We start from the raw sequence: 27,457 nt of genomic DNA, 5'->3' as shown, positions 1-27,457 counted from the left end.
TTGGTCAACTATTCTTCTAAAACTGAGTGATAGTTCCTCCACAAGCTCATATACAGAGAGAAGTTTTTCAAGTTCCTCCTTGTGATATAACAATGCTGTTCTTTCTCTAGATTACTGGACATGCAAATCTTTGTACCTGTGTTAATACCTTTTAATACTTTGGTAATCATTGTTACTGCAACAACCTCACAATGACCGATATACCTTAACTCACAAGGTGTGGTCTCTCAGACTGAACAAAAATTTTTGAATTCAGTCTCTAAGATCAGGCCTGGAAGAATACTTCTATACCCTTCATAACCTATTTAAACCGCCAAACCTAAATTTTTTTGTTGCTGTTTGCATTACTGCCTACTTTGTTTGTTGTTGAAACATTTTATTGACATTTGCCTGGCTCTCTTAGACTGTGCCTCATGAACTACATACCCGTTTTCTTCAGTATAGCACAAAATGAGTTCACAGGAACATGACAGTTTTAAAAATCCTAAGTTTCATGAAACTGTTAGTCAGTGAATTGCAGAAGATATCAGCAATATAGATCAAGAAATGTGTGAAAACGATGACAGTTTTACAACAGCCAGTAATCATTGTTCTGTTAGCAAAGAGCAGGATCATTCAGAGGAAAAACTTCAGGACAATTGTGATGCAGATCTCTCAGTTTCCGTGTTAAAATACATAAAGAGTTAATTAAAATCAAATGTGTTTTTAAGTGGTGACAAAGAAAAATGTGCTTTCCAGTATTAAATATGAATTTTGTGATTTTCTTTTTGTACCTATCAAGTGCAATTTTTATATGCAAGTTTAAACCTTGGAATTTAGTTTTATGTGAAAATTTACTTGCTACAGAGATACTATATTTTTTCAGAATGTAAAATTCAGTTCTCGAACAGTTCATTTATGTGTACTATTTAAAAAAACCACACAAAAATTGGTGATTTTGTGTAGCAAAAAATAAAACACTGCAGGTTTTATTCAGTGCAATAAAAGCAACAAGAAATATTTACTTACCAATTAAATAACTGTAAAAGTGAAAGTTAGATAACTTAAATTAAAAATTTCAAATGAGTTGCATTTTTAATCTCAGTGTAAACATTGGCATCCCAGAGACTCCACCTCATAGTACACATTACAGAAAAGTCACCTCGTGAGTTAAAGGATATCAGCTTCAACATAACAGTTTGTATACTGAACATATACAGAGGAGGACAGCACGAATGGTCACAGGTCTGTTTGACCCATGAAAGACTGTCACAAGAAATGCTGAAGAAATGGAACTGGCAGATACTTGAAGATTGATGCAAACTATTGCAACAACGACTACTTCCAACGTTTCAAGAACAAGCTGTAAATTATAAATCGAGGAATATGCTACAACCTCATACGTATGCCTCACATGAGGATTGTGGGGGCAAGATTAATTACAACAAGCACAAACATTTAAACAATCATTCTTCCTGCGCTCCATACGGGATTGGGACGGGAAGAAGCCCTAATAAATGGTACAATGGCAGTGTCCTCTGCCATGCATTTCACAGCGGTATGCGGAGTAGGCCTTTGGATGTAGACGTAGAATGCATACATCGTCAATGGCTCTATCTTCTGGGTGAGATTGGAAGTCGATAGAAATATCCAATAATAAGTTCATTATTATAAAGATCATACAGTGATCGACTGGTCGCATTTTCACTTATGCAGTTTTTCTCCTGTCGCAGTTATCAACATGAATGCAAAGCTGTCAGTCTCAAAATTATTAACAACGGTATTTTCATGTCTTAAAGACGAGTGCCTTTATTTTAGTACTTGTGCTTAACCTTACGCTTCTTCCTGCATGTGTTCTTTTTTAACACTATTTCTTTCCGATTGTCTGCTACTGCGATAAGAAAACAATACAAAAACTTCGTTACCTGTTTAAACAAAAACCACGGATTACCATTTATTCATGGGCTGCGTATCATTTTGATTTCAATTCGAGTTTACACAGTCCATACGAAACTTATGAGCTTTAACCCTCATTAATTGGATGTTACAGTTTCCTAAACTCACATTTGCATTTCGCGGCAGTTAGATCTCTCTACGCACACCAAAGAATAACAAAAACAAATGGTGTTCTGTGGCAGGTTACTGTTTGGCCAGCGACCTACCTCATCGGTTTAGTTGTATCAACTGTGGTTGCATTTTGATGCTTTTCACAGTTTTCAGTACTAGCAAAGAACTTAAATGAGTAATGTTGTGAGTAATGTTGCATCTGTGAAAAAAAATGAGGTGACACTGGGGTGCTGAAGTGATTCATAGGAACAGCCCAACTGGAGAAAGAAATCTTGAATGTTTAATGGAGCTAACTATTAGAATAATGCTCAGGTATGTAGTCATATGTCGTGCAGCAAGCTGTCGTCGAGTAATGGACTTCTAAACAGTTCTAGCTTTTTATGTAATTTGGCCATTTTAACGCAATAAATAGCCATACATGTAAATGACATACCGTAAGTTGTACATATGAAATGTTATTTAATTTATTTTATAGTCGTAGCTACAGCCGTATGTTAGTTTCGCCAGAGCCCGGTACTGTTGAGAGGAAATCTGTGCATCGCCATCGAGGTCGCTCATGAAACGTAGCCCATACCAAGACAACCACCTGTTATTGCCCAGAAATCTCTCAGATAACGTACGCGATGAAAGACCACTAGAAAGTATGCCTGTCTCACGACTTCATGTTGTCTAACAAATAACATTGCGTTAACTAGATTGTAAGTGAGCAATCTTTCTGTTTTCTGCGAATACCCCACAGATCATTAATTGATACATGCCTAGTATAAGTGTGTAATTGTCACAGATAAGTTAGGCCTTCGTGGTACAAAAGTCGTTCCACGTCTTCTTCTATTAGTTTCCTAGCTCTAGCAAATTAGCTGAATTAATAAAAAGGATATAATTCATATTACAAACAATCAAATAGATGTACACTAACTTTTCATTTTTCATAGTGACATGCTAACAACCCTCAAGATATGTCAGTTGCAACATCTTGTTGAATATAGTTTTGCAACACAATATCTCCAACCTCAGTACTGTCCTTACTGTGATGTTCATTCATTTCTCCAAACAGCAGAACTTTTCAGTTATTGTGTTGGTCTACAGCATGCACTTGTTTCTTGCCATCCATCTAGTCTTGGCTTATACTACTTTTTTGGATTGTAGTTTGCGTTCCTTCTTTTTAACTCATCTCTACTGTCATCTTCCCACTCATTAACTTGTATGTATGCATTTACACAGCTCTTATTCGTACCAGGTAGTTATTTATTTTGTTAGCTTATATTTCAACCTTTATTGTCCAGTGTTTCTTTTTATCTGTACTTGGCAGTACCTTTCTAATGTGGCTCTATTTGCAATTAGTTGTTTGAGTCAGTGAATGCCATTTTCTAATACCATAGGTTGCAACTAGTGTCTGCTGCTGACAATTTATATTTGGGATACTGTCTGATAATGTGGCATCCCGTCCCTGAAACCTTGGTTGTGGTGCCAAACTAGTGTGCAGTAGTCTACAGCCCGAAGATTAGGTTATGTTGGAAGGAGACAATGTGATAGCATTAGTGAAGCCAGCGAATGTGGGTTGGGTCATTGCATTTCAATTCAACTGAGGAAAAATATCTTCGATCTCGATCAGACACGTTTTAGATATAATGCTGAATAATTTTACCTCTTGCTCATTTTGTTTTAATTTTACAGCCACTCCATATTTCAACGAATTTGCTTTTTTATTACACACAAAGTAGGCCTATGCTTTGTTTATCTTCAGTCAAAATCATGAAGTCACTCTGAAGTGTTTCACATGTGCGAATGAGTATGGGAGTATTTTATATAAAATTTCTACAAATTTCACTATTTTCAACAACAAAAAGTATCACTTCAATAAAACATAAACAACACATATTTTTTAAGCAAACCGTAGGATGAGAGCTGTCTAGAAAAATAATAAAATTGATTGCATGTTCTTTCTTTGTGGGACAGATCAATTTTTTATTTTGTATATGTTAAAAATTAGACACAAATTGTCAATTTACAGTTAAAGAAATTATTACACTAACAAAGAAATGTGTAAAAAATTTCTAGTTGATAAAATATTACATGGTGTATGTTCTTTGGAATAACAATCTTTAATAATTATTACTAATGAAATATCCCAAATTGCTGTCATTTAACATTGCGAACAGTTGTACCGCCTGTCGTGCATCCCAAGATGGTTTGCAAAGTACAGATGTAGATGTTTGATTTTAATATGTAGGCCTATGTAATGAATTTGTACTATAAGTGTATAAACATAATTTCATTTTTCTTACCTTCAAGAAAGCCTGTAATCCAGTTTTCTTAAAACATGGATTGCATTTGTGCCTTTTTCCCAAGTTTATTCTGTCCTTTGAAAATTGATTCATTCTTCCTCGTGTGCATGGAGAATCAGCTATGGAAAGTGTGAAGAAGAGACACACTGACTCTTCAGAATTTGGTCAAAAAAAGAAAAAAAAAATGGTGAGGGACCGTTAGGATGAAGGAATCTTAGATAAACATCTCCTCCTTTATGCAATCCAGACACCATTTAATCGTTCATATAGACAGTATCAGTCAGGGTGTAGGTCTTTTTAAAGTGTCACAAAACATTGGCAGCTGTTGTGTAAGTTGAATGTCAAACAAGGTTTCTTATCAGAACTGAGCCTCATTGCTGCAGTGCTATGGGTAAAATCAAGCGGTTTGAAGTTAAGGAAATTTCTCATACCATGGAGCATTCGAACACCTTTGAATGGTTTTTAAAGAATTTAACTAGATAAACATACTGTGCTGTTGCTGGCAAGGTGGGAGTTGACTTTTTAAATGTTTTATGGAAATCAAAATACATTTGTTGTTGTTGTTATTAGGTTCGTCTAACAGTCTTTACAGTCCCACTTACACTGACACATTCTGTTTTTTTCCATAACTTATGACAAATAAGGACCACTGTGCGCCAAACTTAAATTCGTCGTCATGAATGTGTAGGTTCATAAAGTTGAACTTATTTTTATTTTGTCCAACACAACCATCACTGAAATAGTGTACCACATCTAAATGCAGGAATTTTCCCCGTAACAAATTATCATTCGTTTCCTGAATTTTGTGAACACTGGTGACAGTGTGTTAAAAGTCTTAAGAAATTACTACTATAATATATTACATAAGATAGACAGTGTGCAAGACGAGCAGTTTATGATTTATGATTTTATTAATTTATTTTTTTATTTGTACTCAGATAAGTAGTTTTTGGATCTTGTTTTATAAAGCATCAGTAAAATCGTGAACAAAGTACTCTTAATCATTTTTGTTCAATCAGTTGTGGCCCATTGAGAAATATAATAGTATGAATGTCTTCATAATGATCCAGTTCATACTTCTTCAAAAGTAAGAAGCAAGATATTGTTTGGAGTGCATTTACTGCAATTCTGTCCCCCAGGGGGCTCGCCACTCTTTGACGGGTTGATGCCTGGCTACCACAGGTCCTTGGCCTTGCAGCATCTTTTCCCTTCCATGCTGCTTGTGTATCCTCTTGCTATCTCCCCCCCCCCCCCCCCCCCTTCCCTTGGCAAACATATCTGGGATGTTCTTGGGAATGTGTTCCGCATTTTCAGTAGTCGCCGACACAAGAACAGTCTCTCCACTGTTTTTCGTTCCCGTTCTTTTTTTTCTTTCATTTACATCTACATGGGCACTCTGCGAATCACATTTAAGTTCCCCTTCTCCTATCCTTCCTCCGCTTTGACATTTGAAGTTTCTCTTTTCCTTCTTCCTCCCTGTGCGCTCCGGAAGGCCAGCCCATGCATCTGATGCATAATAGGTCTCCGAGTAACAAGTAATTCCCGGCCCTGGGTCAACAGGTACGGTTTGCATGTACCCTCCAGTACAGGCCAGGCCCAGGGAGGGGTGATTGCGTGAGCTGCTACATTCCCAAAGTGCTCCATCTGTCAGGTGTTCAGGAGATGTGAACAATGACCAAGGCATGTGTGCCACCTTCTGAGGGAGGGCCGCCAGTTGGAAGGAGTGCACCTTCAGAGATTCTGGCAATCAGGGGATTTTCTTGCAATGAGCCAATCATCCACAGTCAGTGTCTGGTAAACATAAACAGAATGAGGACATAGATTCAAAAACCCTCCCAGCTGGACCATGGTTCCTCATGGTTTCATGTCCTGAAGACTGAGAGTCTTTTCCTTAGGCAAATCGGTATTGTATTCAGAAAGGTGTTGATGCAGTTGCAGGCCCTGTGAAATCCTGTTCTTGTGTACACAGTGGCAGTTTTTGTTGGAGATTCTTCTGATTCTCAAGTACAACTGCTTGCAGCTTCGCTCCTTCACAGCCCATCAAATGCTGAATTCTTCTTGTGGTGTTATTTACACAAGACTACTCAACAGTCTGACTGAGTACAAAAATCCAGATGTACTTCTCTGATCAGGGTATCATTGCAGTCCATTGCGTGATGAAAAAGGTAGATGCCTCCTTAGTGCCCACTTTTACTCTTTTGCTCACTTTTGATAGAGTGGTGCTTCCATCAAAGATCAAAGCAAGCTATGAAGTTATCCTAGTTTGACTATACATTCCAAGTCTGATGCGCTGTTAACCACTGTCATCATTTCAACTACTCTCAAATGTCTTGTTGACAACCGACAAATGTGTAACCAGTGGTAGGGATGCTGACAAGGGCAATTGTCTACCTCCTTCTCCTCACTGTGTAATTGCAATGGTGACCATGCCGCCGCCTCCCGAGATTGTCCCGTGTATCTCGATGAGTGGGTTGTCCAAGAGATCCAGGTGAAAGAAAAAGTGCCTTACCTGCTCATTCGCAAGTTGATGTCTAGTTAGAAACACTGTGTTCTACCATCCGGCACTTATAGTACTGTTCTTCCAACATCTCACTCCACGAAGGACTTGGGCACACAGCCATGCAACCTCAAATTCAGCACCGAAGTTGTAAAATCACCCAGTGGCACGGTAGCATCCCTGTCTCCTCCTGCAGCTGTGCATCAAGCCACCAAACTTTTGCCTCACAGGGCGAAGTCACCTGCTGCGCAACTGGCAGGTCGGAAAGGACAGAAGGAATACTCCTATGAAAACTTCTTACATCCCTCCATCCAATAAAAATCTCAGTCTTCCTTTGCCAATCGGAAAGGCTCCAAGAAATCAAACAAAGGCAACCAGTCATCTCCTTTGCCAAATCGGAGATGTTCTTTGACAGTGTCACCACATGATACTCTAGCCTGGCTGACCTCCGTGTCACCAGTGCATCCCGCTGCCCGTTTTTCTGACTGGATTTCAAAGACCAACAAAAGTAGAATGCAGATGCCTCTGTAGATGTCATGGAGCACGATCCACAGTATCTGCATCCTGCAGCAGTGAGTCTTTGAAGGCTGGCACTCGGCAGCTGCTGAGGTGACACCCCTTCATTTTTTCCCTCCTCCCCTTTCCTCATTATGGCTATCCTTCAATGGAACGTTTGTGGCCTTCGATCAAAGAAAGAGAATTTACGGCTGCTCTTAGAATCACAGTGTCCGCTTGTTCTCTGCCTCCAGGAAACAAAATTGCATCCTCGCAACCACTTTGAGCTCTCGCATTTCTTCCTGGTCCACTTTGATCTTCCTCCTGAGGTTGGCATTCCATCTTGTGGAGGAGTCGTGCTGCTCATCCAGGATGATGTTCATAGTCAAATCATCTCCCTGACTACCCAGCTTCAAGCTGCTGCAGTCTGCATTTCCCTTCCTCACTTTGTTTCTTTGTACTGTTTACATCCCTCCAACATCCAGTGTCACCAGGACAGACTTCTGCCAGCTAAAGGGCAGCTACCTCACCCCTTTCTGTTATTCGGTGACTTAAATTCACACCATCCCCTTTGTTGTTCTCCTAGAACCTGTCTGTGAAGTGCCCTTTTGACTGACCTCAGTCAACTTAGCCTCCTATGTCTTAACACAGGAGCACCCACATTCCTTTCAGACTCCACGCACACCTGTTCCCATTTAGACCTACCCTTCTACACTGCCCAGCTTGCCCATTGTCTCGAGTGGTCCGTTCCCTCTGACACACATCAGAGCGACTGTTTCCAATGTGCTATCCATTTGCTGACTCCTACCCCACCTATGTACACATCCAAATGGCAGCTTATTAAGGTCCAACTATAGGCTCTACTCCTCCCCCGCGAGCTTCGACAAACAACATTTCCCCAGTTGTGATGACCAAGTAGAATATCTTACAAACATTATCCTTATCTCCGCAGTACATTTCATTGCTCGCACTTCCTCCTTACCATGCCGTGTCTTGGTTCCTTGGTGGACTGAAGCATGCCATGGCGCAACTCATGCGCGGAGACATGCTCTCAGCGTTTTTAACTGTCATCCTACATGACAAACAGCATTCATTATAAACAGTTGCAAGCACAGAGTTTTCACATTCTTTGGGGTAGCAAAAAAGCCAGCTAGATTTCGTTTACTAGTTCTTTCAATAGTTCCACTCCCTCGTCTGTTATGTGGGCCAACCTGTGATGGCTCTCTGGGACCAAGTACCATTCCCCAATTTCCGGTCTGACAGTAGCAGACGATGTTATAGTGGACCCTATTGCTATCTCCAACACCTTGGGTCGCCGTTTTGTGGATATTTCGAGCTCTTCTCACTACCACCTGCCTTCCTCCATCAGAAACGAGTGGAGCTGGCTTGGGCAATACCCTTCTCTTCTGAGAATCTTTAGTGCTACAATGCCATCTTTACTATGTGGAGTCTCAATCATTCTCTCACTTCATCCCAATCCTCCGCTCCAGGACCAGACGAAATTCACATTCACATTCAGATGTTGCAGCACCTTTTCTTGTGGAGAAGCACTTTCTACTTCACATGTACAACCACATCTGGGCAGAAGGCATGTTTCCCAGACACTGGCGTGAGGCAACTGTCATACCCATATCTAAGTCCGGTAAGGACAAACACCTTCTTTCTAGCTACCACCCCATTTCTCTCAGCAGCTGTGATTGCAAGGTGATGGAATGTATGATTCATGCTCGGCTGGTATGGTGTCTCGAGTCTCTCAGTTTACTAGCCAGCACAGTGGGGATTTTGAGCTTGCCATTCTACAGTTGACAATCTTGTCACTTTGTACACTCATGTCGTGAATGGTTTTCTGTGGAAATCCCAGGCTGTGGCCATGTTTTTCAATTTGGAGAAAGCCTATGACACCTGCTGGAGAACTGTTATCCTCTGTACTCTCTTCATCTGTGGCTTCCAAGGCCGCAAGCCCTATTTCCTTCAGGAATCTTTAAGAAAGAGAATTTTCAAGGTACATGTGGGTTCTACCTTGTCGGACATGTTTATCCAAGAGAACAGTGTGTCTCAGGGTTCCATCCTGAGCATTGTCTTGTTTGCTACTGTCATTACCTTATAATGGCCTGTATCCTGCCGGGCATCTCCGGCTCCCTTTTCGTTGATGATTTTGCAGTATGTTGCAGTTCTCCATGGACGCCTCTCATTGAGTGGTGTCTTCAGCAATGTCTTGATCATCTTCACTCATGGAGCATCAAGAAAGCTTTCGTTTTTCCACTGAAAAAACCTTTTCTTGAATTTCTGGCAGCACAAATGGATTCTTCCACCATCCTTACATCTTGGTCCTGTTGCTCTTCTGTTTGTTGAAACTGTGAAATTCCGGGGATGACAGCCCGATATATGCGGTCCCTGAGTACTCTATGTATCCTCAACAGTACTTCCTGAGGAGCAATCATACCACCATCCTCTGTTTGTAATGGTCCCTTATACGTTAGAAACTGGATTACGGGTGTTTCATTTATATATCTGCATGTCCGTCCCTCTTATGCTGTCTAAAACTATTTACCATCATGGCGTCCGTTTGGCCACTGGCGCCTTTTAAACTAGCCCAGTTGAGAATCTGTATGCAGAAGCTGCCGAACTACCATTGTCCTATTTCCGTGACTTTCTCCTCAGCAGATATGCATGTTGTATGTCTGCCAATCATGGCCACCCATCTTATGCCTCCTTCTTTGATGACTCCTTTGATTGCCAGTATGGGACACGTCCATCTTCCCTGTTACTTCCTGGAATTCGCTTTCAACTCTTGCACTGGCAGAATAACTTCATGCTACCTGCCACTTCGCCGGTGGGTGTGGCCTCTTCACCACCTTGCTTCGTGAGGTGGCCCATGTTCACCTCAGCCTTCATTCGCTTTCTAAGGACACTACTCCAGCCTCGTATCACTATAAGTTTCATGACCTTTGCATGGAACTTCGCGATAGGATCTTCGTGCACACTGATGGCTCTTGGACTGTCTGTGAAGTCAGGTGTGCCTGCGTCATCGGCACCAATGTTTTTCAGTATCGGCTTCCAGAACACTGCTCAGTATTTGCAGCAGAGCTCTTCACCCTGTATCAGGCCATGCACCGCATCCGGAGACCTAGGCTTTTCAATTGCATTACCTGCTTCATCTCTCTTACTGCCGTTCAAAGCCTTTGTGTGCTGTACACTGTCCATCCCGTAGTGCACCGGGTACAGGAAAGCTATCACTTGCTCACCCCTGATGAAGCATCTGTGATGTTTTTGTGGGTTCCTGGTCATATCGGTCTGACAGGAAACGAGCCTACTGATGCTGCAGCCAAGGCTGCAGTCCTCGTACCTCTGCCTGCATGTTCTTCCATTCCCTCTGATGATCTCTCTGTTGCTGTCATCAGCAGGTGGTGTCACTTTGGTATCACCACTAGTCCTCACTTGATGTGAACAAGCTCCGGGTTATTAAATCTCTACCAGCGACATAGACGAGCTTCTCTCTTGCCATCAGGAGATCAAAATTTAAACATTACACACTTCTTCCAGCCTAGGCAAATTGAGCCAATCAGATGGTCATTTTGCATTCATGTGGTCTAGGTTGGACCTTTATTTTCATCATCAGTCTTTTGACTGGTTTGTTTGTTTTGCTTTAGGGTGCAAAAACAACTAGGGTCATATGCGCTCATGTCAGAAATGTAGAACACTAAGATAAAGAGAGAAGTTACAAATGACTACACGTTAAACAGTAATATCACAAATTGAGTCCACCTTGATGCAAAACACCTTGTTATTCATTTATTTCTTTATTATCCCAAACTAGTTTTGGCGACTAATATCACCATCATAAGTGGTTTTTTTTTAATCTAAAACATGCAGAAAATGGTATGGTTGTACAAACACAGTAAAACCCTCCTTGTATTACATTTTCACAAATCGTCTTTTGAAATATAGTTTTATATTGATACTTTCATACTACCTTATTTTTGGTATGCTACAGCATGTTTTAAGCAATTACTGGCGCTGTTTGTGACACATTTTCTGTGCTCTTATTTTTTTTCTGTTGCTGTGTTTTTACGTAACGAACATCATGTCATCTGCAACCATGTGAGTGGCTGTTAGTAAACAAATACTCAAAGGTGAACATATGTCAGCAGTATATATTTGGGGTTGTGCTAGTGTTGTGGAAACCAGTTATTTTGGTGTTTATTTAGCTGTTGCTTAGCTATTTGTATACTCACGTTCGTTGGACGGTGTGTGGCTGCTTTTTTCACAGAAAAAGCAAATTTTTGCACTTTGTTTCTGATCCAGAATATTACACCATCTTGCTGTTTGCGTGTGTCGCGAGAGGCGTTATTGCAAGTTGCGAGAAGGCTATGAAAAACTGTAGCGCGAATTACGACAACTTCTGTTCATTATTTATGTCTGTGTGTGATGGGGAAGTTGATCTTTTGCGTGTGTGTGCTTTCTGTTCTATGTCCTTGGTCAGTTCTCTCAGAGCGGTAAAGAGTGTGTTGTTGCAGGGTGTTGAGTTTTCATTTATTACATTTTTCCCTTCGACTATAGCCTTTTGTATGTCGTAATTTTCTTCTATTGTTAGTTGTCGGTATAGACTGTTGCTGTTTCTCAGAATGCGTAGATCATTTTCGATATTAGTGGGGTTATGGTTTTTGTTCATTAGATGTTCTGCAAAAGTTGAATGTGTGCTGTCACTTCTTATGTCTGAGGTTTTTCTGACTGGTCTTAGTCTTTTCTGAACTATATTGTTTATTCTGAATGTTATTGGGATCCCTTACTTTTTTAAGATGTTTCCTATTCTAAGTGATATTTTGTTATTGTATGTTAGTGTGTACCATCTCTCTCTTTTTTCTGAAGTGGTGTGGTCTGCTGTGTTGTCTGTGTGTGCATGTTTCCGTTTTACCCTGTTGAGTTTGTTTATGATGTCTATTTTGTAGTCGTTTTCAAGAGCAATTTGTTTGATTATGTTTAGTTCCTGTGTGTAGTTTCCTAGTTTAAGAGGTGTTCTGTTTATTCTGTGGAGCATGTGTGTGAAACTGGCATATTTATGCACTGTTGGGTGGTTGGATGAGCTGTGGATAACAGTGCTTGTGGATGTGGGTTTTCTGTAGATGGAGAATTCATGTTGGTGGTTGTTTGTTGTGATTGTAAGATCCAAGAAATTTAGTTTCTTGTTGTTTTCCATTTGCATTGTGAAGTGGATTTGTGGGTGTACTGTGTTGATGTTACTATGGAGCTCTTCTATCCTGCTATGTGTTTCATTTACAAAACAGATTATGTCATCCACATATTGGTACCAGTAGATTATTTTGTACCCTCCTTGTTTTACAATGTTATTGAATATTGTGTTCTCTATATAGTCCAAGAAAATGTTGGCTAAGTTTACACTGATGCGGGACCCCATGGGAAGTCCCGCTTGCTGCAAGTAGAAGTAGTTGTTGAAAGTGAAGTAGTTTTGTTCTGTGAGTAGCCTAAGGATGGACGAGATTTTATTTATATGTACATCTGGGAATTTCTTGCATTTTAGCTGTTGTTCTATAATGTTTATAGTTTCTTCTGTGGGTATGTTTGTGTACATGGATGTTATGTCAAAAGATGCATTCCTAATTTTCTCTATCGTGTCTCCTGTGTTTTTGATGCTTCTGTTGTTTGCGTACGTGTATGTCTTCTGTAGGAATGTGTGCATGTGTCTCCCTAGTAAGAAAGAAGGGGCTTTTCTGAAGTCAACCACTGGCCTGACTGGGAGGAGGGGTTCGTGGACTTTTGGTAGGCTTGTTAAGAGTGGAGCTTTAGGGTTCTTTTGTGTCATTCTTTTTGTCTGGTTCTGTGTCAAGGTGTGTGTGATGTTTTTAAAGAGAGTCTTTACATTTCTTTTGTATCTTTGTGTAGGGTCACTGGTTAGCTTGCTTATTTTATTCTCTGCCAGAAATTTTTCTGTTTTCTCAATGTATTCTGCCTCTTTCATTAAGACTAGAGCATTCCCTTTGCCTGCCTTGGTGATGAGAGCATTGTGTTGTTTTAGTTTTCTGTGTATACTGTTTATGGTTTTCTCATCAGATGTTTTTTTTATTTGTGTTTATGGATGGTTTGTTCTTTCTGATGATTTCTGTTATTTCCTCTGTCACTAGTTCTCTTGTTAGGCCTGGGTTGAAATCTTGAGTGTTAGTTTTTTCATGTTGTCCTATGATGTATTCAGTCTCAATAAATGAAGACACAACACTCTGCAACAACTTACTCTTTACCGCTCTGAGAGAGCTGACCAAGGACATAGAATAGAAAGCACACACATGCAAAAGAAGAACTTCCCCATCACACACAGAGACATAAATAATGAACAGAAGTCATCATAATTTGCACTACAGTTTTTCATAGCCTTTCTCGCCACTTGCGATTCGCCTCTCACGACGCGCGCGAACAGCAAGATAGCGTAATATTCTGAATCAGAAACACTCCCACGATGCGCGCGAACAGCAAGATAGCATAATATTCTGGATCAGAAACAAAGTGCAAAACGTTTTGTGTTTCTGTGTAAAAAGCAGCCACACACCACCCAACAAACGTGAGTACATGAATAGCTAAGCAATAGCTAAATACACATCAAAATAACTGGTTTCCACAACACTAGCACAACCCCAAGTATTTATTTACTAACAGCCACTCACATGTTTTTGTTTGTCTGCAAGGCTTTGGCTATGTTTATGTTTGCTGTGAAGTTCCCTTTGCTTCTGTAGCAATTTTCTAACTCGGTTGTTGTACCATGGTGACTCTTTTCCATCTCTTACGATCTTGCTTGGCACATACTCTTCTAATATGTATTGTATGATGGTTTTGAACTTTGACCACTGATCCTCAACACTATCTGTGCTTGAGATAAAACTTTTGTGTTGAGCCGCCAAGTACTCTGAAATCTGCTTTTTGTCACTTTTACTAAACAGAAAAATCTTCCTACAGTTTTTAATATTTTTATTTACGGCTGAAATCACCGATGCTGTAACTGCTTTATGATCGCTGATTCCCTGTTCTGCGTTAACTGTTTCAAATAGTTCGGTTCTGTTTGTCACCAGAAGGTCTAATATGTTATTGCCACAAGTTGGTTCTCTGTTAACTGCTGAAGGTAGTTTTCAGATAATGTACTTCAAAAAATTTCACTGGATTCTTTGTCCCTGCCACCCATTGTAAACGTTTGAGTCTCCCAGTCTATATCCGGTAAATTAAAATCTCCACCCAAAACTATAACATGGTCGGGAAATCTACTCGAAATATTTTCCAAATTTTTCTTCAGATGTTCTGCCACAACATCTGCTGAGTTAGGGGGCCTATAGAGACACCCAATTACCATGTTTCAGCCTGCTATAACCGTGACCTTCTGTCAAATTATTTCACATTTCGGATCTCCATCAATTTCCTTTGATACTATTGCACTTTTTACCGCTATAAACACGCCTCCCCCTTCACTGTCTAGCCTGTCTTAGCGGTATACATTCCATCTGAGTTTAGAATTTCATTACTGTTTACATCTGGTAAATCTGTCTTACCATTTTGTAATTAGTCTGAAACCTTCCATGGTCTCCAGGCCTTTGCCACATATGCAGCCTCCTTTCATTACTCTTAAACCAAGTGTTAGCAATGATTAAATTATGCTATATACAAAATTCTATCAGTCGGTATCTTATTTCATTCCTGCCCCCACCCCCCCTCCCCCCCCCCACTCCCCCAACTCCCCCCAAGCCCTGCCCTCCAACTCCCACCCCTGCCCCAGTCCGTACTCACCTACTATTTTTCCTCCTCTTCCTACTACCAAATTCCAGTATGCCATCACAGTTAAAGTTTGCTCTTCGTTAACTATCTGAATGATTTCTTTTACCTTATCGTACATGCTATTCCTTAACTATCCGAATGATTTCTTTTACCTTATCCTACATTTTTTCAATCTCTTAATCTGCAAAGCGAGAGAGCATATAAACTTGTACTGCTGGCTTCACGTCTACCTCGGTTATGATAATGTATTCATGATGCTGTTCACAGTAGCTTACCTACATTCCTGTTTCCTATTCATTAATTACTAAACCTACTCCTGCATTACCTATATTTGATTTTGTATTTATAATCATTAGTCACCTGACCAGAATTCATGTTAATCCTGCCACTAGACTTCACTAATCCCCATTACATCTAACTTCAACCCATCCATTTCCACTTTTCTAGCCTGCTTGCCCAATTAAGTGATCTAACATTCCATGCTCCAACACAGAGATCATCACTTCGGTTTTTCTTGATGATGGCATCCTCATGAATAGTTGCCACCTGTAGGTCTGAAAGGGGGCTGTTTTATCATTGAACCAATCAGTAGAGCTGCATGCCCCCGGGGAAAAATAAAGGCTTTAGTTTCCTCTCACTTTCAGCTATTCACAGACCATCACAGCAAGGCCATGTTGGTTGATGTTACAAAGCCAGATCAATCATCCAGACTGTTGCCCCTGCAACTACTGAAAAGACTGCTGCCCCTCTTCAGGAACTGCACATTTGTCTGCCTCTCAATAAATCTAATCTGATGTCAACAGATACCCGTCCATTGTGGTTGTACCTATGGCACAACCATCTGTATCGTTCGAGGCATGCAAGTCTCTCCACCACAGGAAGGTCCATGGTTCTTGGGAAATTGGACCTATGTAATTAATAAATGTAGACCAGAGAAAAGAAATGAATTCCCTGGGCCACCAACAAGTTCTTAAACAATTTGAGCAGAGCAGTGTTGCTTTGCCTGATGTAACTAGAAGAAAGTGTTTCTTCCTCCTGGAAGAAATGTACAGTAACTAATTGGAGCATTGTCCTTGACACAGTGTTTACTTACACTGTCATAGTCTATTACTGCAAAGTGGTAATCACTAAAAATAACATATACAATTAGATATAATTTTTAACATGCACAAAATAAATTGATTTGTCCCACAAGGAATGAATATCTTATCAATTTTATTGTTTTTTTTTTTTTTTTTTTTTTTTTTTTTTTTTTTTTTTTTTTTTTTTTTTTTTTTTTGACAGAGCTCGTCGTAAAGTTTGCTTTAAAAATATTTGTCATTATAGTACCTTTACCTTATAATTTATGTTTTATACTTTGGGTTCTCTTGCAGCTGTCATTATCTGGACTAGGTGAGAGTTATTTATTCTAAAACAGGCTACTGTGCTCCTCGCACACAGTCAGCCCAGGTGAGTACACTTTTGCCCTCGGTTGCTGCCAAAACAGCCACTTCAACATGTTGAACAATGCAATCCATTGCATTCCTTGTTGCTATTTTCTTAAGGGTGCCATTATTTGTGTATGTTCAAACTACAAATAATTAATGGAACCCTGCTCTTTTGCATATGCTTTCCCCTGGCACAGGACAAAGCAGCCTTGCCTACAAGTGAAGTGTGTAACACTGTCTCAATTTTTTGTGGTAGACAGCATCTCAGACTAGTTGTACAGTATGTCAGTACTATGAATGCAGTACCTTGAATTCTTCTTAGTAACTGCCTCCCTTGTGCAGGTCAACTATACCTACCACTGATTTGTCACTCAGTCAAGTTGATGAGTAATAATATGTAGTTCCTGAAGAGGAGATAGGATCTGTGGGAGAGGATAGTACTTTCAAGTAACTTTGATATTTCTTGAATGTGAATCTTTGTAATTTGCTCAACACACTCCTTTGTAGTATCTTCCAGTTGTTTAATAGCAGCTGGGGTAATTTGCAGTGGCCTAAACAGCAAATAATTCTTCAAATATCCAGGAACAATGACCAGTAATGGTACATTGTGAGTCATCCAATGTTTTCCTCAGTATTAAACAAATAATTTTACGTTAATCTTGCTGATGTTTCTCTCTAAATTTCAGGATCAGTTATGCTACAAAGATAGCAGGTTTCCTTAAGAACTAAAGCCACGACATCCAAGAAAGTGATTTAATGAGAGGAAACCCTGAGATAAAATTTACTGAATCCCTAATTATTTATTATCAAAAAAATGCTGTTGTTGGCCTTGCTGAGGTACAGTACAAATGCTGTATTAGTAGAGGTGTGAACCATTCATTGTTAGTAATTAACAAGCGAGATGACTTCATGTGTTGTAATAAGATTGTATTCTTGCCTGGCATCATGATTGTGATTGGTTTTAATTGTGTTTACTGAGAAATCTGACACATTAAAGCATTGGAGAGCAATGATTTATGGTGAGGCGTCTGGGAGGAGGTGGGTGGGGGAGGGGGGGGGGAGTTAGGTATGTTCATAGACTAACATTCCAGAAAGGGTACTAGCAAAAGTAAAATTTAGTTAGTTACAGCATCCTTAAAATAGAACAAGTATTTACCATATGTTCACAAGTAAAATATTCATCACTTTGAGCCAGTGATATGAACACTATAATAATTTACTGGGAAGTGTGCCACCTTACCTTTTCTTCACTACTTAATCAAATTGTTCCTACATTGATGACCTACAGTTTTGTGTATAATCAGATCATTTTCTATGTAATACGAAAGCTTAACACCTGGAGAGCATATCAATATCAAAAAATAAGCATATAATAATCAACACTTTTAAGCAAGAACATCAGCTGATCACAAGATACCTTATTCAATAGAAGCAACAACCCATCAAAATGTCAGCAGAAGAATGGTTGTGACAATGAAACTATGAAGGCTGTAGGGCTACTTGGTGCAATATTGATTTGAAGACTTTACTTGCAGTTCAGACTAATAATGAGTGTTGATCTTATCTTACAAAATAGTTACATCTATTCTTTTTCATTGTATGTTAAAATTTATTATTGAAAAGGACCATAAAACATTGTTGTTCCGTCATTATGATCCAGTAAAATTACTGATAAGCATTTGTACGTTGTCTGGTAGGGCCTGCAGCATGAACTACATTGAAATATAACATTTTACAAGAAATAAGTTCCAGTGGCTGCAGTGTAATACGTATTTGCTATAAATATCAGCACACAAAGGAGTTAATGACATTAGCTTCCAGTGCCAGACTGGGATTCAAACCCAGGTCTCCTGCTTACTAGGCAGATGTGCTGATCACTGTGCTATTTTCAGCTTTCCCCAGTGCTTTAAATCAATGCCCACTGGCATCTAATGTCATTAATTTCTTTGTGTGTTGATTCATAGTAGCTGCAGGATCAAAATTGTCCATTCTTTTAGTTATGATAAACATTTGCTTACAAAAATAATTTTTGTTAGTTATCTTGGGCAGTATATGCTGACAGCCAGCTAGAGATTTTCACTGTGCTACTCAAAATATATATTATTTGTGATTCTTTGATGAATACTAACAGTATAGTGACAATTTTTACTTGACATTGAATGAGTTACGGGATAAAGAAATATTTTTCTTAACTTTCCAGGTCATATTTGAAGTTATACAAAGGACTGTAATAGTTGCTGCACAGTCTGAGTAAATCAAGCACATTAATTTGTAATCGTTGAGAATGGAATTTTGTAATACGTAAACAGCCTGATAATGAGTGCATCAGATTTACCATCATTGACAGTTTTACCAGAGAATGCCAAACACTCATCACATAATAGTACCGTCCTGCCACCACTGACCTCACACTATCCAAAGTGGAGCAGAGGAAAAAAGTTGGATGTTAATGGTTTTCCAGATTCGTGTGGGAATATACGTATCTGTGGAATGACAGGGAACGGTGATCTAAAGGTGAGTTTGAATTTGTGGCATTTAAAAATTACGCAAAATGTTACAATGTCATATTTACATAACTTATACATCAGTAACGTGTAGATTTAATTGTAACATTCTGGAAAACCCAGGTGCGAAAGAATAAAAGAACATTTTACTTTCAGCATTTATATTTTTAAATGTATTGATTTCCAAATTTCTCAGCTGTTGTTGTTGTTGTTGTTGTTGTTGTGGTCTTCAGTCCTGAGACTGGTTTGATGCAGCTCTCCATGCTACTCTATCTTGTGCAAGCTTCTTCATCTCCCAGTACGTACTGCAGCCTACATCCTTCTGAATCTGTTTAGTGTATTCATCTCTAGGTCTCCCTCTACGATTTTTACCCTCCACGCTGCCCTCCAATACTAAATTGGTGATCCCCTGATGCCTCAGAACATGTCCTACCAACTGATCCCTTCTTCTTGTCAAGTTGTGCCACAAACTCCTCTTCTCCCCAATCCTATTCAATACTTCCTCATTAGTTACGTGATCTACCCATCTAATCTTCAGCATTCTTCTGTAGTATCATATTTCAAAGGCTTCTATTCTCTTCTTGTCCAAACTATTTATCGTCCATGTTTTACTTCCATGGCTACACTCCATACAAATACTTTCAGAAACGACTTCCTGACATTTAAATCTATACTCGATGTTAACAAATTTCTCTTCTTCAGAAACTGTTTCCTTCCCATTGCCAGTCTACATTTTATATCCTCTCTACTTCGACAATCATCAGTTACTTTGCTCCCCAAATAGCAAAACTCGTTTACTACTTTAAGTGTCTCATTTCCTAATCTAAGTCCCTCAGCATCACCCGACGTAATTCGACTACATTCCATTATCCTCGTTTTGCTTTTGTTGATGTTCATCTTATATACTCATTTCAAGACACTATCCATCCCGTTCAACTGCTCTTCCAAGTCCTTTGCTGTCTCTGACAGAATTACAATGTCATCGGCGAACCTTAAAGTTTTTATTTCTTCTCCATGGATTTTAATACCTACTCCGAATTTTTCTTTCGTTTCCTTTTCTGCTTACTCAATATACAGATTGAATAACATCGGGGAGAGGCTACAACCCTGTCTCACTTCCTTCCCAACCACTGCTTCCCTCTCATGCCCCTCGCCTCTTATAACTGCCATCTGGTTTCTGTACAAATTGTAAATAGCCTTTCGCTCCCTGGATTTTACTCCTGCTAGCTTTAGAATTTGAAAGAGAGTATTCCAGTCAACATTGTCAAAAGCTTTCTCTAAGTCTACAAATGCTAGAAACATAGGTTTGCCTTTCCTTAATCTTTCTTCTAAGATAAGTTGTAAGGTCAGTATTGCCCCATGTGTTCCAATATTTCTACGGAATCCAAACTGATCGTCCCCGAGGTCGGCTTCTACCAGTTTTTCCATTTGTCTGTAAAGAATTCATGTTAGTATTTTGCAGCTGTGAGTTATTAAACTGATAGTTCGGTAATTTTCACATCTGTCAACACCTGCTTTCTTTAGGATTTGAATTATTATAGTCTTCTTGAAGTCTGAGGGTATTTCGCCTGTCTCATACATCTTGCTCACCAGATGGTAGAGTTTTGTCAGGACTGGCTCTCCGAAGGCCATCAGTAGTTCTAATGGAATGTTGTCTACTCCTGGGGTCTTGTTGACAACTTAGGTCTTTCAGTGCTCTGTCAAACTCTTCACGCAGTATCGTATCTCCCATTTCATCTTCATCTACATCCTCTTCCATTTCCATAATATTGTCCTCAAGTACATCTCCCTTGTGTAGACCATCTATATACTCCTTCCCCATTTCTGCTTTCCCTTCTTTGCTTAGAACTGGGTTTCCATCTGAGCTCTTGATATGTGTACAATTGGTTCTCTTTTCTCCAAAGGTCTCTTTAATTTTCCTGTAGGCGGTATCTATCTTACCCCTAGTGAGATAAGCCTCTACATCCTTACATTTGTCCTCTAGCCATCCCTGCTTAGCCATTTTGCACTTCCTGTCGATCTCATTTTTGAGACGTTTGTATTCCTTTTTGCCTGCTTCATTTACTGCATTTTTATATTTTCTCCTTTGATCAACTAAATTCAATATCTCTTCTGTTACCCAAGGATTTCTACTAGCCCTCGTCTTTTTTACCTACTTGATCCTCTGTTACCTTCATTATTTCATCTCTCAAAGCTACCCATTCTTCTTCTACTGTATTTCTTTCAGCCATTCCTATCAATTGTTCCCTTATGCTCTCCCTGAAACTTTGTATAACCTCTGGTTTAGTCAGTTTATACAGGTCCCATCTCCTTACATTACCATCTTTTTGCAGTTTCTTCAGTTTTAATCTACAGCTCATAACCAATAGATTGTGGTCAGCATCCACATCTGCCCCTGGAAATGTCTTACAATTTAAAACCTGGTTCCTAAATCTCTGTCTTACCATTATATAAAATATTTGAAACCTGTCAGTATCTCCAGGCTTATTCCATGTATACAACCTCCTTTTATGATTCTTGAACCAAGTGTTAGCTATGATTTAGTTGTGCTATGTGCAAAATTCTACCAGGCGACTTCCTCTTTCATTTCTTACCCCCAATCCATATTCACCTACTACGTTTCCTTCTCTTCCTTTTCCTACTGTCGAATTCCAGTCACCCATGGCTATTAAATTTTCGTCTCCCTTCACTATCTGAATAATTTCTTTTATTTCATCGTACATTTCTTCAATTTCTTCGTCATCTGCAGAGCTAGTTGGCATATGAACTTGTACTACTATTGTAGGCGTGGGCTTCGTGTCTATCTTGGCCACAATAATGCGTTCACTATGTTATTTGTAGTAGCTTACCCGAACTCCTATTTTTTTATTCATTTTTAAACCTACTCCTGCGTTACCCCTATTTGATTTTGTATTTATAACCCTGTATTCACATGACCAAAAGTCTTGTTCATCCTGCCACCGAACTTCGCTAATTCTCACTATATCTAACTCTAACCTATCCATTTCCCTTTTTAAATTTTCTAACCTACCTGCCCGATTAAGGGATCTGACATTCCACGCTCCGATCCATAGAATGCCAGTTTTCTTTCTCCTGATAACGACATTCTCCTGAGTAGTCCCTGCCCGGAGGTCCGAATGGGGGACTATTTTACCTCTGGAATATTTTACCAAGAGGACGCCATCATCATTTATCCATACAGTGAAGCTGCATGCCCTCAGGAAAAATTACTGCTGTAGTTTCCCCTTGCTTTCAGCCGTTCGCAGTACCAGCACAGCAAGGCCGTGTTGGTTAATGTTACAAGGCCAGATCAGTCAATCATCCAGACTGGTGCCCCTGCAACTACTGAAAAGGCTGCTGCCCCTCTTCAGGAACCATACGTTTGTCTGGCCTCTCAACAAATACCCCTCCGTTGTGGTTGCACCTACGGTACGGCTATCTGTGTCGCATGGGGGGATTTCTCAGCTAAGTTTCAGTAAACAAAGAGCATGAAAACTGCATATCTCTCTCTCTCTCTCTCTCTCTCTCTCTCTCTCTCTCTCTCTCTCTCTCTCCATCCCCAAGTGTTGCCCTCTTGACTAGTTCGAGATCTTATGATAGCAGTAACATGTAGTCTCTCAATCGCGCTCTGTTAGGTCACAGCCAGAATATCCAATGATTTTATTTGCTTTGCTCCACTGTCTAGTGGACTAACGTAGATTTGCCTCACTGTTTGCAACAAAGACTTTGAAGGGGAAAAGTTCGTGGCACACTGTCAGTCTGGCAAGGGTGAAAACATATGATTATTTAGCAGAATAGTGGTGAAAAGAGTAGGACGACACATTAGTTCAGAATTATGTGATTAATGTATAAAGATCTTAACTTGGTAGGGATACACAATATGTGAGATTTGTTCAGTAAGAGTTTGATTAATCAGGAGACATCCAACAACGTAGTCTATCTGGGATCAAAGGCAAACTTGTTGGTCAGCAATTTATCCTAGCTACTAATGAAATATTATTTGATGTCATCCCAGATTCTAACTGTGCACAGCACAAATCTCATAGACTGTTAAAAGCCCAATCGTCAGCTGATCTACCCGACCAGACACTCACGTCACAGCTCATTGGCGAACGACACTCCTCAGTAGCTTTCACTGCTGCACAGTATCCACAGATTGTCTGTATATGTCTGAATCTGACAGACTCCGTGGACTTGTATATTCTAATACTGCAATACTGTAACTACCTGACTGTATTTCAAGGTAGGTCCTCTTTGTTTATTCTTAGAATGATATGTGGCATCCCACCTGAATTGTGAAGTGTTTCTTTATGCACACAATACCAGCAATTTTTCTAGAAGATTCTGGAACCTCTTAAATATACTCTCAACAGACTAGAAAAGTCCTTTTATCTTTTACGATTCAAATTATCACATACGAACTAGTGGCTAAGTGAATTTGTGCTGATTCATCTTGGAGCTGTCAACCTCCGTACAAATGACACCAGGAGAGAAGATCTTTTGTCTGTTCATTGTGGTGCAAGTCTCTAAGTAGGAGTGAGTTATTTAGTTTTGCTTTTGTGCTTTTGTAGTTTAGTCATAAATTTCTTACATGTTTATGTGGTGTAATTTCCACTGTCTTTAGTACAGATAGGGACTGTGTATGCTGAATTGAGATGGTGGCCTTTTGCTCACAGCTCGTGTTTATGATATCTTCAGTCACACAACTTGAGGCTGTTGCCAGTTGGCATCACTGTGAGCGGCAGGTATAGGGATCCAAGGGATGCCCAACAGCTTTCATGTGTCGCCCGACCGGTCCACTGCTGTGGTCGGCCTGGTTACTGCCTGTATCGAGGTTGACCCCTCACCTCTGCTCAAGTGGGAGGTCATTTCAAGATGTGGCAGGCAATGAAAGATATTCATGGGGACTGACTGAAAGGCATACCCAAGTTGTCTGACAAACAGGTTTCAGGTTCTATCTGTAGGTGACAATAATTCTGAGCCGGCTGCAGTCACTTGCCATGTTTTGCAGGAAGCCTCTCAGCTTGCAAGTCCAGGCATCACAGAGGGTGGGATGTTTATTAGTTGGGAGCTCCAATGTCAGCTGTGTGATGGGGATCCTGTTAGGAATGTGGCAGCCAAGGAGGAGAAAATATCCAGTTGCATGCTGAGGGAAGTCATTCTAGGTGTGGAGTGGGTCCTTCCAGCTGCCAGGAAGAGAACAGGGTCCAGCCAACTGTAAGTGGTGGCTCATGTTGGTACTAATAACATGTGTCACTGTGGATTGTAAGAGACTCCCTCTGGTTTCCGACAGCTATCTGAAGTGGTCCAAACAGCCAGTCTTGTTTTCAAGATGAAAGTGCAGGTCACTATCTGTAACAATGTTCACAGGACCGACTGTGGACTTTTGGTACAAAGTCAAATGGAGGACACAGACAGTTCTGCAATTGTGTATCCTGGAGATTCCTTGACTTGTGCCATAGGATTGTAAGATATTGGGGTCTGCAAAAAATAAAAACAGGAGTCTATTCTTGAAGGGTGCAGGTAAAACACAGGACTAGGGTGGAACTCAGAAACATAGGGATTATAGTTGTAAATTGTCATAGCTGTGTTGAGAAAGAACCAAGTAATACAGGGTGTCCCACTTGAAAGAGTCTTCACAAACATACATTTGCTTAAATTACCTTTAAAGGCTTTGCATAAAAATCAGGAATGAAATGAAGTGAGATGAACGTGTCATACCTTGTTCATAGGGAAATAAAGGTTAATCACAAAAGGTACTGGAAGTGACCACCCTCAACTTGTAAACACAGGTGAACATGATGCTGCAGATTCTCGAATGCTGCTGCCAGAACCTCTAGTGTCACTGCCTGGATTTCAAGGATGATATTCTCTAGTAAATCTTCAAAGTTCTGGTTTGTTCCTATAGACCTTGCCTTTTAGGCCACCACAGAGGAAAACGTCAGATGGTGGTAAATCAGGTAACCTTGGGAGCTACAGTCCTTTCGAAATCAATCTGCCAGGGAAAAATGATTCGACCTCAGCAATGGTCACTTGAGACGCAAGGCATGTGGGGCCATCCTGTTGGTACCAGCTTGAGGGTAAGTTCTCCATCGTCCAACTGGTTCACAAATATGTATTCTGAAAGTTCACATAGCCAGAGAGGTGGAACTATGCCTCATCACTGGACCATGTGTACTGCAATATTCTTGGCTTCTGAGCAATAAATTTCTGAAACCAACAGCAGAATGTAATGCAGTTATCTTTGTCATTGGCATTCAGTTCCTGAACAACTGTAAACCTGTATGGATATATGCCAGCTTTCTTCACAGCTCTGTGACGTGCTCCATGACATTCCACGTTCCTGAGATAAACATCGGACTTTGCACGAGAGATGAACGATCATTGTTTCACTTGTGTGACTTTTTTCCCAGTTATCGCAGCTGACTCTTTCTGTGAAGATTCAGCATAGTTGCACTGCTCTCCATCTTGTTCATTAACTTTTGTATGCAGCATTTAGATGGTATGTGCTGTCATCAAACATTTGCTGACATGTCGTAATGGAACCAGTAATCCAATATTGTTCCACAAGAAGCATGCTCTCTTTGACAGAATAGTGATACATTGTCACTAAACACTGAACTCCAGCCACAGCAATGCACAGAAAAACTCTGTTGCGTCAAATGATGTTGCAGAGTGCAGTCTTGGCACATAAAATGTCACAAATTACATGGTACAATTTCAGTGGAATTGCTACACATTTGTGGGGCCTCTTTAGAGTGAGACACCTTGTAGAAAGTACTGTAGTTGAAATAGGTACATATACTGAAAGCTGGCTAAATCAGGAAAGAAGTTGTCAAAATTTTTACAAAGCAGTTGAAAGCTTTATAGAAAGGAAAAATTAAATTCAATCGGTGGTGGTGTGTTTGTTGCTGTTAAAAATTCCCGTGGTGAAATTTAAGTAGATAGCTGCTGCAAATTGTATGGGTACAAGCTACAATCAGCAACAAAAATAAATTAATAATTGGTCCCTTTAACCAACCCCTGACTCAGATGATATAGTTGCTGAAAGATGATATAGTTGCTGAAAAATGCAAGGAGAAATTGAGTCTCATTTCTAATAGGTACCCTACTGTCATGATATAGTTGGTGGTAACTTCAGTCTATCCTTGATAGTTGGCGAAAATTCATATATTTAAAGCCAGTTGTAGGCATAAAACATCATCCAAAATTTCGAATGCATTCTCCGTAAATTATTGTGAGCAGTTAGTTCAGGAGCCCACTCAAAGCCCAAATGGTTAGGATAACTTACTTGACCATAAGATTATTGTAATGAAATTGAATCCTGTAACATCCAAACCCATCAAACAAAAATGTAAAGTATATCTATTTAAAGAGGCAGCTAAATAGTTCACCTGACACCTTCCTAAGAGGCAGTCTCCATTCCTTCCAAACTAACAATGTACATGTAGATCGATGACAGAACCGTTAAAGTGGAGTTGCAAAACATGGTCTCCCAGAAGACATTCACTAAAGAAGGTCCAGTAAATATTTCAAAATTCTAATTGTGGACCGCTGCCGACATGACTAAATTAGAAGTAGGTGACCTCATTGTAGTGAAGGAACTTAAAATCAATAAAAGCAAGTCTTCTGGTGGGGATTGTGTACCAGTTAAGTTCCTTTCAGAGTATGCTTCTGAAATAGCTCCACATTTAGCAGTCATATACAACTACTCACTCGATGAAAAATCCATATCTAAGGGCTGGAAAGTTGCACAGGTTACATCAGTACATAAGAAAGGATGTAGAAGTAATCTATTGAATTATAGACCCACATCACAGACATCAGTTTGCAGTAGGATTTTGGAACATACCGGTATACTGTGTATGAACATTACGAAGTACCTCAAAGAAAACAATTTAATTGAACACACAGTAGTCAGCATGGATTCAGAAAATACCATTCTTGTGAAACACAACTGGGTCTTTGTTCAGATGAAGTAATGAATGCTATTGAGGCAGGGAACCTCCCATGTTGACTCCGAATTTCCAGAAAGCTTTTGACACCATTCGTCACATGTGGCTTCTAATCAAATTGTGTGCATATGGAGTATTGTTGCAGTTGAGTGAGTGGATTGCCAATTTCCTGTCATAAGTCTGTTTTCTGTAACTGACAGAAAGTCAGTGAGTGGAACAGAAGTGATATTTAGTGTTCTCAAATGAGGTCATATAGGCCCTCTGCTGTTTCTTATCTACATAAACAATTTTAAGAGACAATCAGTGCAGCCTTTTTAGATTGAGATCGTTTGCGGATACCATCATTTATCATCTAATAAAGTAATCTCTCGATCATAACCAATTGCAAAATGAATTAGAACAAGATAGCTGTATGGTGTGATAAGTGATAATTGACTCTATAAATAATAACTGTGAGGTCGTCTACATGAGTTCTACA

The 27,457-nt window shown here is 39.8% G+C and overlaps 2 protein-coding genes across 8 annotated transcripts in view; one reads left to right on the top strand and one right to left on the bottom strand.

Annotated features, from left to right (window-relative positions):
• The window catches only part of LOC126094416 (uncharacterized), a 214,355-nt gene extending 212,156 nt beyond the window's left edge, over positions 1–2,199 (bottom strand). For 3 of the 5 annotated variants that reach the window (XR_007521834.1, XR_007521837.1, XM_049908794.1), the window contains exon 1: positions 1,905–2,119. The gene's annotated coding sequence lies outside the window, so the exon portion shown is untranslated. Of the gene's footprint in view, positions 1–1,904 lie in introns of all 5 variants that reach the window. The other 2 variants (XM_049908801.1, XM_049908809.1) reach the window with 2 other exon arrangements.
• Positions 2,200–2,221: 22 nt separating this feature from the next.
• The window catches only part of LOC126094478 (uncharacterized), an 81,300-nt gene continuing 56,064 nt past the window's right edge, over positions 2,222–27,457 (top strand). The window contains exons 1-3 of one of the 3 annotated variants that reach the window (XM_049908881.1): positions 2,222–2,358; positions 17,207–17,357; positions 18,721–19,034. In XM_049908881.1, coding sequence (XP_049764838.1) covers positions 18,837–19,034 — 198 coding nt within the window. In that variant the 5' untranslated portion in view covers positions 2,222–2,358; positions 17,207–17,357; positions 18,721–18,836. Of the gene's footprint in view, positions 2,359–2,458; positions 2,481–17,206; positions 17,358–18,720; positions 19,035–27,457 lie in introns of those variants that run through there. The other 2 variants (XM_049908874.1, XM_049908891.1) reach the window with 2 other exon arrangements.

Source organism: Schistocerca cancellata, chromosome 1 (genome assembly GCF_023864275.1).
Source record: "Schistocerca cancellata isolate TAMUIC-IGC-003103 chromosome 1, iqSchCanc2.1, whole genome shotgun sequence".
Lineage (NCBI taxonomy): Eukaryota > Metazoa > Arthropoda > Insecta > Orthoptera > Acrididae > Schistocerca > Schistocerca cancellata.
Note: the sequence above shows the minus strand (reverse complement) of the source record. Positions and strands in the feature narration are given on the sequence as shown.